Here is a 17,455-nt window from a genome sequence, read left to right as displayed (position 1 = left end):
CAGAATCACATGAGAATATGCCATATGTCTTAAATTACACGATATCGTTAGATACGGTGTATTGGGTACAAGATTACATTCTTGGGCACAATACATCGTATACGTATTGGTATAATGCACATCAAAGAGGAGAACAGAATGTATTATAAGCAAGTGTGGTAGTTGTGTTATGTGCGACCCCGGTGTGCGACATAGACCACAGCTAGTAGTAGGATAGTAGTAGGATAGATCTACATGATAGGCCACGGGATGACGGAATATTTGCTATTTTTAAGCAAGATTACGGAGTTCACACATATTAACACTTTCAACATAATTACAACCAGTTACAACAACGTAGACAATAAATTTTAAACACATCACTGTTCGAACAGCTGGCTAAATCGACCACTGTAATCCAATCATTATTATTATTTTTTTTAAAAATGTTTGTCTCAAACATTACTTTTATGCTTGATTCCAGTGAGTTCAACATGTACATCATGGATTAGGACACGGTTACCAGTAACCGTGATTAGGATTATGCCATTGACTCATGGAGGCCAATTTTTCGTTTATTATAATTATAAATCAAAAATGAGAATGCTTTATAGCGGGACATTGTATGCAGTAAATATCCCTTTTTACGCGTTTCCGTTGACCGAGTCACAATTCTTTGTTCATATATATTGTCCTGTGACTTATACGAGATCACGTGACATCATGGGTTAAAACTGGAGTTCACACGGATGTCAATCTGACAGAGACGCTATCCGGACTTCGATGCCTATCATTGGCTTCTGAATATTCATTAGTTGATTATTCTGCAGATCATAATTTCATAAGCTTTTCGCCCACGTGCACATATACTGCATTCACATCTTGCTTGACGAATGTTAGAGGACTTTTATAGTATAATCTATTTGCAAATATAGGGATATGGTCACATATTCCATTACGAATTTGGTGCAAAATAAAGGAATTCCCTCAAAATATATATCTACAGGCGGGTTGGAGCGGTGGTTTTCTAACCAGATAAAGCTGTTCTACTCGGACACTACACTGACACAGTCTGGGCAATTTATTTCTTTTTAAAGTTTGAATTAAATAAAAATATCGCGAAATCCCCGTGACTGTGTTCACCTCAAATATCGCAAAACTATTTTCTCCCAAATTTTGTATTATTATAATTTAGCTGAAACAAAAATCACCACAGCTGGGCCAGTATACCCTGGATGTTAACGCATGGGAGTCGTCACCTGCGTATGCGTCAGATGGCCATATCGTGCAATTGTTTACAGACAAGCGTCTACCCATGAGCCTTTGCGTTTTTAGCGTGTGTTGTTAGCGTCGCTTTGGACTTAATTCCCGCGTGCGCAGATGACGATTCTCCCACTTTAAGTGTTTTCTATATCCTCGTAGTCGGATTTTATCTATACTAAACAAGCAGACAGACAGCGCACAATCAACTATGTTTATTTGTGTTCCTTAAGTACATAAGTCGTTGTCGTAACCCCTGTAGTCTTTGTTGTAAGTGTCTTGGTTCTTGGCAAAGCACATGGCGATATCTGCGTCACATTGACACAATGCAGCTTTGCACAACGCATCATCATCGTCAACATATTGATCAGCTGGTTCTATAAATAAAGCAAACACATTTTCTTTTAAATTACGGTGTTTCATAACACTTTTGAAAATACATAGGCAACAAGAGCAATATTGGGGCATATATGGTTGCATATTGTAATAGACATGACTTCTGACAATGTTGATGGCTGGCATGACGAAATATTTAAATTGACTATTCCTTGGGGGCAAGTAGATGGCGGCTATTCTATTTAAATTGTGTTTATTCACTAAATATTTTTTTTTTTTGTACTGATGTTGATTCATATGCGCATGCGTTACATTTGTAGCCTATATTCATGTAATGTTTCTGCACTTTCAATAACCTAACGGTTTGTATCCCAGTACTTCGCACACAAAAAGCACACTGGTGCTATACTCACTGCATTCGATGGCAGCCGAGTCAGTGTCGCAGTTGAACGTCTCATAGTCGTACCAAGCACCATACTGCTCAAGACCACCGCAAACTGTAGCATCGTAACACAAATCGTGCTCTTGACAGCACCTGGAACATTAACAGGAATACCGTTATTAACAATAAAATTTTGTCAAGCTCTATATTGGTGATAATAGATTGTGTGCATGAAATGTTGTTAAATTATAAGCCCTGTTCTCACCGAGTGAACTTAGGCGGCGTCACACATGCAGTCGTGTTTCAGAACGTGTGTGAACAAACTACATAGAGTGAACACAGAATACCGGTGTTTGGCGCCCTCTATCGCCGACATATTGTTTTCAATGAATTTTAATTTCTCTTATTGACTTTTGAATGAATGAATGAATGTATGTTTCACCATATACATAAGGTAGATAAGTACATATAATTCACAATGAGAGTTGTGTAGTTAGCGGAAAATGATAAATAATAACTATTAATAACGCTAATAATATTAATAATTTGTAACTACGAACAAATAAATGCTCTTGCTGTACCGTTGTTGGTATTACTCGTGACAGTGACTGGTTGATGGGCCGAGGTTGATGTATGTCAGAGGTTTCCCATTTGAAATTTGGGCGATTTATGAAATCAGTTTGAATTATGTTTTTTTGCAAATATGTTATTCGTCACAAAAAATATTTCTATATTAATTAGAGCGCTAAACAAATATATATAAATTCCAAATTTGACAATTGAATCTAAGTCCAACCAACGAGCTCAGCGCGCAACGACGTCATTTAAAAACGTGCCAGTGTTATCTTTCGTGTCTGTATGAATCTTCACATTTGTTCATGATCTTTATACTACAGCCGAGGACAAAACAGCGTACTTTTTATGTCGGCGTTGATAGTGAAAATGCACTTGTCATGCGCACGCGTCAACTTGGGGGTGCGCATGTATTGTTTGTTGTTTTAGCGTCAACTGCGGTTGGCGCATTGCCAAGCTATTAAACTCATGATGTTTGGAAGCGATGACACCGAGATAATACACGGAAGACAAATAACAAAAAAGAAAGATAGTGTTGAACAGATTTCAGAATTCGCAACAGTAACGCTATGAGATCCTCAGTTATACTTTAGTAGTAGACACATGTCACATCTGCGCATGCGCCTTTATAAGGCAACATCTATGACAGCTGTCGCCGATAGAAATACGCTACCACATGTTAGGACTTTCCCATTTGGAATATTGTAGAACACAGTCCCTCTATAGACACAGGGACTGTGTGTTGAAGAATTTGTGTTTGTGTGTTTTTATTATTTTTGCAAATATATTCTCACATGTGCATGGCGGCAATTTGTTAATCCAGTATTATCCGATTCATTATGCATTCGACACAAATTTGTTTTATTTTTCTCTTCATCCACGGCAGTGATCCCACAATACCGGTAAAACACGGGTAACAACACTTCCTAAAAACTCAAAAATGATATTATGTGATTGGTGCAACAATAATTTGATAATTTTGCTAGACCAACAAATTTAGAATTACACAATTAACTTACTTATCCGTATCATCGAGTGGCGTTCCTTCCCCGCCAAATCCACAGAAGCATCCGTAACCCACATAGTCACGCACGGTGCCAACGATGTTTGCATCGGTCATACACGTTACCATATCGCCCAACTGAGCCAGATTACGTCGAACACGAACACCAGGCGAGGCCAATAGGCAACCTGAATAACAAAGTAGACATTTGAAAACTTTAGTATATTAAATCATACTGGCCAGAACGCATGAAATTCAACTATATGTTGTTTATGTATGATAATAATACAGGTATAAGACAACAGTACGTTGATATACTTGTTATCTAGGCACATGCACTGGCAAACGGAACTCTAAATGCATTTGCTCTGGGTCCGGGGGCACAGGTAAATGTATCCAGCACTGTGAAATGCATTTGCTCTGGGTCCGAGGAACTGGTAAATGGGTCCAGCTCCGTGAAATGCATTTGCTCTGGGTCCGAGGCACTGGTAAATGTATCCAGTTCTGTGAAATGCATTTGCTCTGGGTCCGAGACACTGGTAAATGGGTCCAGCTCTGTGAAATGCATTTGCTCTTGGTTCATGCACAATTAAACGGAACCAACACTGTAACATTGCTATGCTCTGGGTTCGGGCACTCGTAAACGGACCCAGCTCTGTGAAATGTATTTAATCTGGGTCCATGCACCAGTAAAAGGAACGCAACACTGTTAATAATCAATATGATATGCAAGTGCACTTATAAACAGGACCAAAATTTACCACGTTTTTGTTGCCTTGCGTCAACTCCATGCCACTTTAATTGTTTATCAACACATGGCAGTGTATGTTAACGGTAACAACATACGCCCAACGCAGAATAACGTAAATACTTTATTTGCAAGCGATGGGAAAATCTTTTCATATTTACTGCTGTACTGAATATCACATTTTAAACATTCTTTTTGGGTTTTTTTGACACAATCAGCTCAAATATTTAAACAAAAACAATTCATGAAGTACTACTACTACTACTAAAAATGATATTACATTTAAATGAGTTCGATAAACGAAGTAGACGAAACTAATTTATATATCCAGCTAGACTTGTTTACAGTCTCTTGTTTATTTTTTTTCAAAATAACAAAAAATGTGAGTGTATAAATGGCGAAAGCCGGATTACCGTGAAATAATTAACCCGGGCCTCGCGGCAACCCGGCTTTCGCCGTTTACGCATTCCAATCAGATCATGATATTTTATTTTATTGAAACAATACTAAAAAAACAGCAATAAGAGATTGCCAGTATCCCGCATTATTGATACGATTTCATTTTTTATGTGAAAAATCGTGTCCCAAAACCATGTATTAAATTTGCTGATGAAACAACAATTTCCCGACAGTTTTCTCCAAAAACCACGAAATTCTAGGGAAATGATCATAAAATCAAGTCTCTTGACCAAACAAGTATTAGTTGATTGGCATAATACACATCACATATAATTATAACTTACCGCAATGAGCTGCCAATAATACGATCAGATAGAATCTCATAGTGTCTTATTCTAAAGGTCTAGAATTGAGTTAGTCGGCAATGTATATTCAATACAACGTGTGGTTAAGTCAGCGTTGAAATTTTTCTAATGTTCCAATACCAGATGTAGGAAGTCTCCCTTTTTTGTCTTATATAAGAATCTGGTTTGTTTTTATCAAGCATATAGTGACGTCACACATCCTTCATTCTGTGAGTAATTTCAAGGTGCAACACACAGGTGCACTCACTCACATGCAAAATACGCCTACGTCCAAATCTATACATGAATTAATGTTACTATAAATAATTTCTCTACTGTAAAATACCGTTCTCTCAACTGTCCTTGTCCGAGTCGCGTGCGGTCGACCAAGGTCATGTGTAGATCAATGCAGATACCAATCAACTCGATATCATCGTTCTACGTCAGATGAGAACGTACCGTCTGTCTGTCTGAAATATCCGGTCAATGCAGTGTATTGGGTACGCCTATAATACTCGTCAAAAAGGAAACCGAACGTATTCGAGACAGGCAAGGATTGTCTGCGATACAGACCACATACAGGCCTGGTTGTTGAATTGTCTGCGGCACAGATCACGAACCGGTGTAGTAGATTATATGGACGACGTACTGATCGCACGGTATTTATACGACATAGTGGAGTTTCTATTGATTTACAGCGCCATTACCAACATATGCTGGTGCGCAATAATATATTAGAGCCACGTCACCAATAAAATATAATTCCTGAAACAGCTGTCAAAACCGACGACGACGACGATGTAACCAACAGTCGCATATCAAATATTTCTTTTCAATGTAAATAAAATAACTCAAAAAATGCAGGCATGGCAATTAAGCAAATATTTCCATGGATTACATTTCCACATAACCTATTCTACCTGACGTAGTATGTCATACACTGCATTTTTGGGGGTTCAATGTCCCTGTTGTTTTCTGTGTACGGTGAACACCTGTCTGTTAATGGTAGGATCGTCATTAACGTCATTACGAGCAATATTAATTAATATACCTGTTGCAGAGGTAAACAATACGTCACGTGGAACGCATTGTTAACGCCCGTCGCTATAGTTTCCATTGTGTCAACTGTCGATCTATTATCACACGAAAAATTAACATAACTGAATTAAATTGGGATTTTTGAAATGTGTTAATATTATGATTCATCCCAATAATAATATTTGAATTTTTCATCCCATTTTCATTTTTCATCATAATACTGCTGGTAGTATTTATATTGCGAACACGTAAGATGATGTGCTATGCTGACGTAATTCACAGTGGTGGTGCAGCGCGTTCGAATTTTTACAATGTATTTTGAATGCGTTGCGCGTCGCGTGAGACCCCATAATGAGCGCGTCGCGGCGCGGCGCTTTAAACAAGCCGATCAGAAAGAAATACAACTAATACGAACACACAGCCTGATTCAAATATAGAAAAATTCCCACAAGACAAGGTCGAGTTCAAGATAATCATCAACGCCTAAAGGTTGATCCTGTAGCAAACATCCGGTAGCAAACATCCGGCTGCAGGTACAAGCGGAGTCCAAGTTATGTTTAAATGTCACTGTCATTTATTGTGTTCGATGTTAATGGATGCATACCGCAATAGACCATTTTCCGTTCACTGCGAGAATCATGCGTTATGCGTGAAATCGAACGTAAAAACAGGACAAACAAAGGTCATAGCGTCGTAGTGGCGTCAAACATCGCGTGGGATTCGACAAACGCGAAAGTATTTTGGGGACATTTCCATGCTTAATAATGTGCTGTCCACATTTGATGATAGGCACTTTCGATTAAGTAAGGGTATTCGGAAGCAATATTCCTCTGCCGAAGATCGGCCGGTCGGTGTGAGCTACGAAATAAGGAAATTCGAGTTCAAAATCAAATCGTTCGATTTTTGCGGCAGACGTTCGACGCGCGTTTTTCATACATCTCGCGAGATCTCGCAATTGTACGGAAAATCACCTATTAAGTGTAACAGGTGGCAGTTAACGACACATTGCTCTATCGTGTCACCGGCTAGTAATGTCGTATTGTACCTAGTAGAGTATGAGGTTATTACGAGGATACCTCAAAGTATGCACGAAGACAGTACAGCGGAAGTATCGACCGACGCGCAGCGACGGGTGTCGATGCGACGGCGTACTGTCTAAGTGCATATTTTGAGATATCCTCGTAATAACCTTATTATTATACATCTTTTCCTTCCAAGGATACATCATGGGAATGCCGAAATTCAAAAAGCTTAGAAAAGAATCAGCGAACTTCTTTGTGTGGAGTCTGGCCAAACCCTGGTGGCAGCAATGTTTTGTTTTTTGATGAAAACACCCAGCAAAATTATGACTTTTGGCGTTACGGTGACAGATGTATAATAAAAAATGTTATCGGATGATATTGGTTGAAATTTATTAAAATCATTTATCCAATACAATTTCAATATACTGTTCCACATATTCAGTGTTTGTTAATATATCCTCTGCGCGACCTATACAAGCTGGGGTCTTACAACGAAGTACTGGGAAAATCAACGCAATTTTTTGTCCAATTTGAAACTTTTAGTTTCAAAATTTGAAAATGATATTGTAATAAATTATCTCTAGATTCGATAGGTTCTTTTGTTTTTATGTAAATCAATTGAACTGCACTTCTGAGATCAACATTCCTAACCACGGACTTACGTCACACTTTTCAACTTCGCCGTGGACGTCCGTGGGCCTGTCACGCGCTGAAGAGAACGTGGTGCAACCCGTGAGTGAAACTGTAGCTAATGTACTCTACTCTGCGGTAACAGTGGGCATTCCAATTTTAAAATATTAACACAAATATCTGTTTAGGAATGTTTGAAATGAACAAACTTAAGCAAGAACATCATTTCTAACATTTGGTTGTTTAATTGTACGACACTCGGGTATCTCGTGGTGGAGAATACGCCTTCCCAATAAATCGCGCCCTCTACGTCAAGTATTATACGAGATTCACAATCGAACGAGACGTTCAACGTTGCTAAGACGCGCACCACTGTACCATGTAATTATATGGGCTCTGTGCGCGCTGCTGTGGAGGAACCGGTGAAAATAGCTAAAATCGAGAAAACAACAAACACAACTCCCGAACAACCAAATTTGTATATGTTACACACGCAGGGGTAATCTTGTTGCACTGTTCAGGGCAGTCTCAACAACCATCCCAAAGTACCGTTTTTACCTTTGTTTTTACCGTGATGGTTGTCAGGCGGTGAAAATGCCCGGATGTCCGCCCCAGAGAATATGCACACCCGCGTTGTCGTCACAGGAAGCGCTGTTCTAGTATAGAGGGAGGGGGCAAGGGTTATTTTCGTTCAACGTAATTGCAATTGTTGTATGTTCGTACAACGTAAATTGAAAATAAATAAATTCCGTAATTCTGTAATCACAGGCTAGACTAGACGTACAACGTAATCGATCAAATATTTTTTTCGTACACTGTAAAAAGGTTTCATTTTTTTCGGTACGTACAAGAATTTTCTAGTTTTTTTTCTTAATCATCCTTTAAAATTAAAATAATCTTTATTTTCTCTGTAAACTGTAAACATTCAATTTTCACTGTAAAAATGTCTTTTTTTCCTTGTAAATTGTAAAAAGCCCTATTTATTTCCCGTAAAACTGTACCAGCTACCCCCCTTGCCGCCCCTCAGTATAGAAGACGCCGACCTGCAGTGTCAATGTGTACACCCGCCAACAGAAGCGCTTCGCCGCAAGAGGGCGTAACTTTTAGGGACTGTATATCGAGGATGAAGCTTTCATTGATTCTTTGTTCGTAGTAAAAGTAAGAATTTATAACCATTTGCCCGTCGTTTACACTCAATTTGACTTTGCTTGGCCGACATGGACATGTACAATATGGCCACTAGTATCCTCGGGGCGGAGCTACGTCACAAGACGTTCGAATTCCACGTTGCTAAGACGCGCACCACTGTACATGCATTTCTATTTGGTTGTTTAATTGTACGACACTCAGGTATCTCGTGGTGGAGAATACGCCTTCCCAATAAATCGCGCCCTCTACGTCAAGTATTATACGAGATTCACAATCGAACAAGACGTTCAACGTTGCTAAGACACGCACCACTGTACCATGTAATTATATGGGCTCTGTGCGCGCTGCTGTGGAACGCCGGGCGAGCCGGTGAAAATTCGAGAAAACAACACAAACTCAAGTTTGAACAACCGAATTTATATATGTTACACACGCAGGGACAATCTTGTTACACTGTTCAGGGGAGTCTCAACAACCATCCCAAAGTACCGTTTTCTGCAAGTTTTTGGCCTTTGTTTTCACCGCGAGGGTTGCCAAGCGGTGAAAATGCCCGGATGTCCGCCCCGAGGATTATGACTGAGGAAGGCATTCTCCTTCCCAGAGTTCCTTGCGGTTAGATCACCGAAAGTATCTCTGCCACCACACACCGCCATTTTGTGGTGAAACACCACAAGACTTTTACTACGCGTAACATTTGCGTATTTTTGTTATTAGATGGCTTTCGTGTTGATTTATTCCTACTTGAAAACAAGTTTTAAATTATTTCGTCGATAGCTGATAATGATTTTTTCGTAAACACACTGAAAACGGTGAAATAGTTATAATTTACAAAAGAAAATAATTTCATCGCGGAATAACTGTTACTAAGGTGTTACTCGGTTCATCAAGCTGACGGCCCTGTCGATCGCTAGGCGAAGACATATGAAGAAAGGAAAGCACTTCGTGGTATTGACAGCGAACACGTTCTATTGCCACTCCGTTTGTGCTAAGGAAAGTAAAAATATGAGCTTCTCGCTGTGAAAACAGCCAGAATCTACAAACAACGCGCACACTTACGTTGGGTTCGAAAATCAAACACCTGCATTGCAATGTTTTGGTGCGTGTCTTTGAAAGTAGTACCACTGTGATGCATTGACCAATCAACGACAAGCATAAGATCGCGTGGTGGCAGAGATATATTCGTAACAAGCCGGTAGGCTGGTTGGCGATCCGCTCCGCTCAAAAACAAGCAACATGTTTTTTGGCTGTTTCCATGGTGACATAAACGTGAAGCTGACGTCGGTTTATAACTAATACGAAGTTCGCAAACACCATTCAGTCTTTAGAAGTCACTTAGTTTAGTACTAGGACCACAGTTACTCTCTCCTAGTAGAGTGACTGTGCTAGGACGTATTCTGCTGTTACATTTATTATTTCCAACCGTTTTGCGATAGCATTTTTTAGAATGAAGCGTTTCCCGGAAATGCTGGAAAGCGAAATAATGAAATAACGAAATGGTAAATATTTACCTAAATTGCAGTGTGTTGACCTTCATAACAATATACTTCATAATGCAAAACACTAGTCACAGTGAGTAATTTAAATATACGACTCCTAATCGAAAAATATGACCACAGTCCAGAATTTCAGACGGATATTAAGCAACCTAAGAGCATATCAGAAGCATTTACTCTAAAATATAAAAAAAGAACAGCAGTCAAAAGTCAAGAATGCCAGCAAATAAAGGACTCTGTCCCACAATCCTTTGTGCGCGTTATTACGGACACGCGCAAAAAACTGTACCACGCTTGTCAAATCTGGGTCAAATATACAGTACGCTACTATCTTGCCACAGATTGTTTAGTAGTGGACTGTTCGTTGACCATTGAATTAGCCCGTGATTCATATTTTATGTGTATTAATTTATTCATCAATTTTCGTGACTGACAGTACTGCCCAAATTTTAGTCAAAAAACGCAACTGGTGAAACAGAAGAGCATCGCCAGGCGATGGACGCAGGGCTCTTTGGCAACGACCGCATAGAGGTCAAAATACGCGTTCTATTTTTACGCGTTAAATTTGGCTCTTCCCTTTCGCCCCCTCCGGAATGTTCTACTTTTGCAGCCTAATAGCAGGTATTTCGAAAAACGTCTAAAAAACACAAGAATTAGTAGAAATATTCCTGTTTTGGGCGGATTATTGATAGAGAATAATGTCTTTATTACAAAAATGCTGAAAAACCGTGAGTTGTTGCCTTAGTTATTTTTTTATTGGCGAAAAACTGCGAACTCGGCAAATTTGGTTGCACAACTTCCCTTTATCATATACACCCAGCGACACCGATGCCAGCTGACTGTGTACAAAACTGGTAGGAGGTAATACATTTGAGGCGAAAGTATTCAAAAATCAGTTTTTGGATGTTGCAATGGCAGTGGTGGGCCAGGATTTTTTTCCAATTAGTGACGGCACGACCTACCTGTGAAGTATGAACAAAACCAGCCGAGCCGTTGCTGGTGAAAAGTTACCCCAACTTTGGGGTCAAATTTCTCGGTAATAAAAACAGATATCAAAAATTCAAATGGTAACTTTGTGCCCACACTCAAGCTGAGTAGAATGAGCTATGTTTGAAGTATTTTATCCCAAATTTGTAGGAGGAGATACATTTGGCGCGAAGCTATCCCAAAATCAGTTTTTTGGCTGTTGCTATGGCAACGGTGGGCCAAAACAATTTTCCAGATTTTTCCTTATAACTAGGGTTAAGGTGTGACCTACCTGCCAAGTTTGAACGAAATCGGCCAAGCCAAAAAAATCACAGAAGAAATAATACGTGAACACTGGAACACTGGAAATGTACACACACAGACACACACACACACACACACAAAACGACAAAAGTGATTACAAGCCGGTAGGCTGGTTGGCGATCCGCTCCGCGCAAAAACAAGCACCATGTTTTTGGCTGTTTCCATGGTGTGACATAAACGTGAAGCTAACGTCGGTTTATAACTAATACGAAGTTCGCAAACACCATTCAGTTTTTGGAAGTCACTTAGTTTATTACTAGGACCACAATCACTCTCCTAGTCCAGTGACTGTGCTAGGACGTATTCTGCTGTTACATTTATTATTTCCAACCGTTTTGCGATAGCATTTTCTAGAATGAAGCGTTTCCTGTAAATGCTGAAAAGCGAAATAATGAAATAACGAGATGGTAAATATTTACCTAAAGTACAGTGTGTTGACCTTCATAATAATATACTTCATAATGCAAAACATTAGTCACGGTGAGTTATTTAAATATATATACGACTCCTAATCGAAAAATATGACCACAGTCCAGAATTTCAGACGGATATTAAGAAACCTAAGAGCATATCAAAAGCATTTACTCTAAAATATAAAAAAGAACTGCAGTCAAAAGCCAAGAATGCCAGCAAATAAAGGACTCTGCCCCACAATCCTTTGTGCGCGTTATTACGGACACGCGCAAAAAACTGTACCACGCTTGTCAAATCTGGGTCAAATATACAGTACGCTACTATCTTGCCACAGTGGAGTGTTCGGTGACCATTGAATTAGCCCGTGATTCATATTTTATGTGTATTAATTTATTCATCAATTTTCGTGACTGACAGTACTGCCCAAATTTTAGTCAAAAAAACGCAACTGGTGAAACGGGGCTCTTTGGCGACGACCGCATAGAGGTCAAAATACGCGTTCTATTTTTACGCGTTAAATATGGCTCTTCCATTTCGCCCCCTCTGGAATGTTCTACTTTCACAGCCTAATCGCAGGTTTTTCGAAAAACGTCGAAAAAACACAAGAATTAGTAGAAATGTTCCTGTTTTGGGCGGATTATTGATGGAGAATAATGTCTTTATTACAAAAATGCTGAAAAACCGTGAGTTGTTGCCTTAGTTATTTTTTTATTGGCGAAAAACTGCGAACTCGGCAAATTTGGTTGCACAACTTCCCTTTATCATATACACCCAGCGACACCGATAAAACTGGTAGGAGGTAATACATTTGGGGCGAAAGTATTCAAAAATCAGTTTTTGGATGTTGCAATGGCAATGGTGGGCCAGGATTGTTTTCCAATTAGTGACGGCACGACCTACCTGTGAAGTATGAACAAAACGAGCCGAGCCGTTGCTGGTGAAAAGTTACCCCAACTTTGGGGTCAAATTTCTCGGTAATGAAAACAGATATCAAAAATTCAAATGGTAACTTTGTGCCCACACTCAAGCTGAGTAGAATGAGCTATGTCTGAAGTGTTTTATCCCAAATTTGTAGGAGGAGATACATTTGGCGCGAAGCTATCCAAAAATCAGTTTTTTGGCTGTTGCTATGGCAACGGTGGGCCAAAATTTTTTTTCAGATTTTTCCTTATAACTAGGGTGGAGGTGTGACCTACCTGCCAAGTTTGAAAGAAATCGGCCAAGCCAAAAAAATCACAGAAGAAATCATACGTGAAAACACTGGAAATGTACACACACAGACACACTAATATATTACTAATATTACTAGTCTGAGCTTGTGCTGAAAGTAAAATTCCTTGACTGCTTGAATTACAAACACATAGTCTTTATTTCTCCCGTCCGTATTTAGACAATGACTTGATATACGGAAGGCGTTTGAAAATAGTTAATTGCAGGTCAGTTTCTAAATAAATTGATTGCTTAAACATTGTAATAACTCAATCGATAAAATATAAAACCGTAGAAATACGAGTTGCACAGGGGACACCAAATCAGTAGTACGACTTGAACAATCGAGCAAGTATACGAACACAAATATTTGTTTATATTGTTTATGAATGCTGTTGTCTGAACTGGACATATTTTCAGCGAGAAATCTTCGCTAACATTTTGTTATTAGTTATACAACGCCCTGACATCCAGCGGTCGAGAATACTAAGGTAGTACGCTTTTCCAATAAATCGCGCCATCTACGTCAAGTAAGAGTGTACAGATCAAAACAATATCAACACTGCGATCTGTTTCCTTGTACACGTCATAGAGACGTATAATCGTCCGATTATTTTGAAATTGGCAAAATAAATACGATTACGCTAAATGTTAATAAAGTTAGCGGCGTCGATAGAATGTTTTAGAATGTTTAGCGGATTATTGGACGACCATAGAAGCGCTTCGTCATAAGGTGTCAATCTGTATTGAGGGAGCCCGTTTCAACCAAAATTGCTCAACACGACAACGCCACCATTTTGTTCTGTTTCTTCAGAATCGTGTAATATCTGTTTATAGGCTAGACGGTAATTGTAATATTTATCGATAGTAACAAGTAATCTGAAGTAATATCTAGTTGTGTATATTACAAAGCGTTAGCTTATCAAAACCAAAAAAAAAAAATAAAAAATAAACGCCACGTAGTACAGGTACAGTAACTTTCATTGTGTAACGCCTAAATAATATGTCCTATTAGCAGCACCTGGTGGTTGCCACAATAATGCCGCGGTAAATACCCCATTGCAGTATTCAGCTTGCACATACACCAATGTCACCAAGTTGCATTGATGTTGTCATGACGATGCTATGGGGCGACGCCCTCACTGGCGGAGTCCACATGCCGTCATGACAACGCATGCAAAGTATTTAGACTATTGGTTGAACGATTAACACTGTCGTTTATAAAAATGGGGGGTTCTAGCGTATTAAGTTAGAAGAGGACCGGGGGCGTATGGTGACGATTGTAGTTGTAATAAATATCCGGCTATACTATATTACTGGTGTCCTTATGACTGAATGGTGCGTATAAGTGTCGAGCGATCCTAGTGTACCACTCACTGCCTTGCGAGTTACCCATTCCCCGTTACAACCACTTCCCGTGTATTCAACCTGACGAACCATCCACCCATAACAACCCCTGCTAGACGAAACCCGCATTGTTTACACCAATCGACAAGCCCTCCTGCCTTACAAGGGGCGGTCAGTCGTCGCGGCGTCTGTGTTTTAAAACTTCTTCATTGGCCATTTAATCTCTTGACGCTACCTCATGTACCTCGTATGTATATAATTAAATATACCTAGAATATAGAGCATTCTCCCAATCATATTTGGCGTAGCGAACATCAATGAACTAAAATAAATTGGAATGTCGGGTGCACTTTCACGTACACTGGCTGAAGATGATTTGCCAAGATAATATTGGCTAGGCGATTGCCGAATAAACTAACATTGCATATGGAATACATTTTTATTATACCTCATGAGTCATGACAGCCAATTAATTGTTACATTACAGGTACTTGATATTCTTGTATCCACCTGCTGACATATTCGCACGTTTACCTCCATCCGGGTACCTTTTCTCCTTGTTATCTTTAAAGCGGGTGGGTCGTCACCTGCGCACGCGAGGGAATTGAGTCCCAATCGACGATAACAACACAAGCTAGAAACGCATAGACTCATGGGTAAACGCTTGTTTGTGAACAAAGACACGTTATGACCATCTGACGCATGCGCAGGTGACGACTCCCCAGTTAAGTATTTACAGGGCGATAGTCGTCGCGCCGCATCCTGTTCGATATGGGGCTCATAGCGACGTATACAACGCGTGTAAAATACATTGTTTATTTACATGAAATTCGAACACGCGCTGCGCGACGACCACCGTTTGTTTGTCCATAGACCTTAGAAAACAGGGACATGCAACTTCTGTCTGAGACAAAGGAAAATTCAGTTTCCTGTGTGCAACGTGGGTTATAATCCCCTGTATAGATAATCCCATTAATACATATACCTATACATCTGAAACAGTTTTAGTTCTTACCTTTCTACGCTTTTTTATATGTTTGATAAGTTATGCTGTGCCAATATTCACATTTGTCAGTGTATAACGAGTGCACTATGCTATATCTGCTCTAAATATGATGAAAAATCCACTTGTTATAATGATACAAATTTTGACAGGTCATTGTTTACGTTTAGGCAGTTTTGTTTTCTTGCAGAGAAAACTGACCATTTTTATTTCCCTTTCCTGTTTTCATAGTGATATAAAAACTGTTAACTTTGCAATTTTCAGTTTCAATAGTATCAATAGAATGGACTTGGCTATTCAGTTTTAATGAAATGTAATTTTTCTGATTATATTCTAACCAAGTTGGCTCATTTTGTATAGCTACTCCCTGGCAGCAATGTTTAGCTTATGGAACAGCAGCGAATGTAACAGTGGTATTGACAGCGTTAATAGTTGCGTTCACGCACAGCACCTTAGCACGGGCTAAGAGGTCAAATACCTTAGCCCGTGCTAAGCAAACGTGCGTGAATGCTTAGCACGGGCTAAGGAATGCTAAGTACGGGTTAAATCTGATCCGAATTTAAGACGCGGTCGAGACCTTAGCACGGGCTAACGAAGTGTGTGCGAACGCTTAGTCCAGGGCTAAGCGCCCTCTGCGGCGACATTTAGGTGTGAACATTATGCACGTGATCAAATATATCCAACTTTCTCATTCCCAAAATGGCAACCGAGCTCAGTGTACACGCTTCCACACTGATCAGGTCGCTGTAGTAGAGCGTACAGCAGCACCAATCGTAGACAAACTAAATTTGGTTCGCTGTTCACGACATGCATTAATAAAACTCTGTATTCTGTTACGCCGTTGTATACTGTTTCTGTGCATCCAAATAAGTTGGGTCCGTCTTCTCTCGCGTTCCTGTGCACGTCGCTTCAAAATTAGAACGAAACATGTCAGCAGCAGAAATAGAACCTCGCGCGTGTCATCCATTTTTCGTTCGTAAATAGCGGCTTGCACCTTAGTCCGTGCTAACACAGTCACTCTACTAGAAGAGTGACTGTGGTGCTAACGACTGGCCCTCCCTGTGCGTGGACGCAATTGGGTCTAGCCGAAATGCAAATATGCTAGATAAGCCTAAATCAGCTTAAATCTTAGCCCGTACTTCGTGTAACGTGAATACAACTATTTCACTAAGGTGTTAATTGGGTAGAGGATTATAACTAAGGTTACATGAAAGGGGTACCCACAGTAGCATGTCCCCGTTTTCTAAGATCTATGATTTATCAATATCGACATGATATACAAATTACTAAAATCTGAGGTCACTGAAATATTTGTTTCGACTCAATAAAATTTATGTAATTAAATACAACAAAACCACCAACAGGTAAACTGACAAAATAAGGTTGTAATTTGAGCCTGATCTATAGTTAATAATGACATAACAAGTGGCTTTATTCATTCTGATTTAGAGTTTAGACAATATAAATCTTAATTGTGTATTTTTTCAGATAATATTGTAATAGAATCAAATTCAAATTTGGGTCAAAATAGGCTTGACAAATTTTACGACTACCAGTATATTGTAAAAAACTAAAACTGAATATGATTATCAGTCAGACCATGGAACTATAATTATAGTTCCATGGTCAGACAAAGGTTGTCTCCAACAATAAGAAAGAATTATTGGGAAAAAAAATCGTCCTCCGAAATATGAAAGTGTATGCGGCAAATAATGTTGAAATTACTAATGAAAGTTTAATCAATTCTCGGGAAAAAAAGGTAACGAAACTAAATTCAACGGAAATTTCCGAATATAGCTTGCTGAATATGTTCCAATCTCCAATGAACGGAATATA

The 17,455-nt window shown here is 39.3% G+C and overlaps 1 protein-coding gene across 1 annotated transcript; it reads right to left on the bottom strand.

Moving 5' to 3' along the window:
- Positions 1–1,439: 1,439 nt before the first annotated feature.
- LOC100376160 (acidic phospholipase A2 Cc1-PLA2-like) lies at positions 1,440–5,638 on the bottom strand. The gene is made up of 4 exons (XM_002733484.3): positions 5,025–5,638; positions 3,550–3,721; positions 1,989–2,110; positions 1,440–1,616 (listed from the first exon to the last, which is right to left on the bottom strand). Exons 1-4 carry the CDS (start codon positions 5,062–5,064, stop codon positions 1,468–1,470), a joined length of 483 nt encoding a protein of 160 aa, XP_002733530.1. The 5' UTR covers positions 5,065–5,638; the 3' UTR covers positions 1,440–1,467.
- Positions 5,639–17,455: the final 11,817 nt, after the last annotated feature.

Source organism: Saccoglossus kowalevskii, chromosome 12 (assembly GCF_978046115.1).
Source record: "Saccoglossus kowalevskii chromosome 12, keSacKowa6.1, whole genome shotgun sequence".
Taxonomy (NCBI): domain Eukaryota; kingdom Metazoa; phylum Hemichordata; class Enteropneusta; family Harrimaniidae; genus Saccoglossus; species Saccoglossus kowalevskii.
Note: the sequence above shows the minus strand (reverse complement) of the source record. Positions and strands in the feature narration are given on the sequence as shown.

Excerpts from the sequence above, each read along its gene's own strand:
- LOC100376160 (XM_002733484.3), bottom strand. The coding sequence starts at position 5,064 with ATGAGATTCTATCTGATCGTATTATTGGCAGCTCATTGCG. Across the intron at positions 3,722-5,024 it reads ATTATTGGCAGCTCATTGCG|GTTGCCTATTGGCCTCGCCT; the intron begins GTAAGTTATAAT and ends TTTGTTATTCAG. Across the intron at positions 2,111-3,549 it reads CCACTCGATGATACGGATAA|GTGCTGTCAAGAGCACGATT; the intron begins GTAAGTTAATTG and ends TTAATGTTCCAG.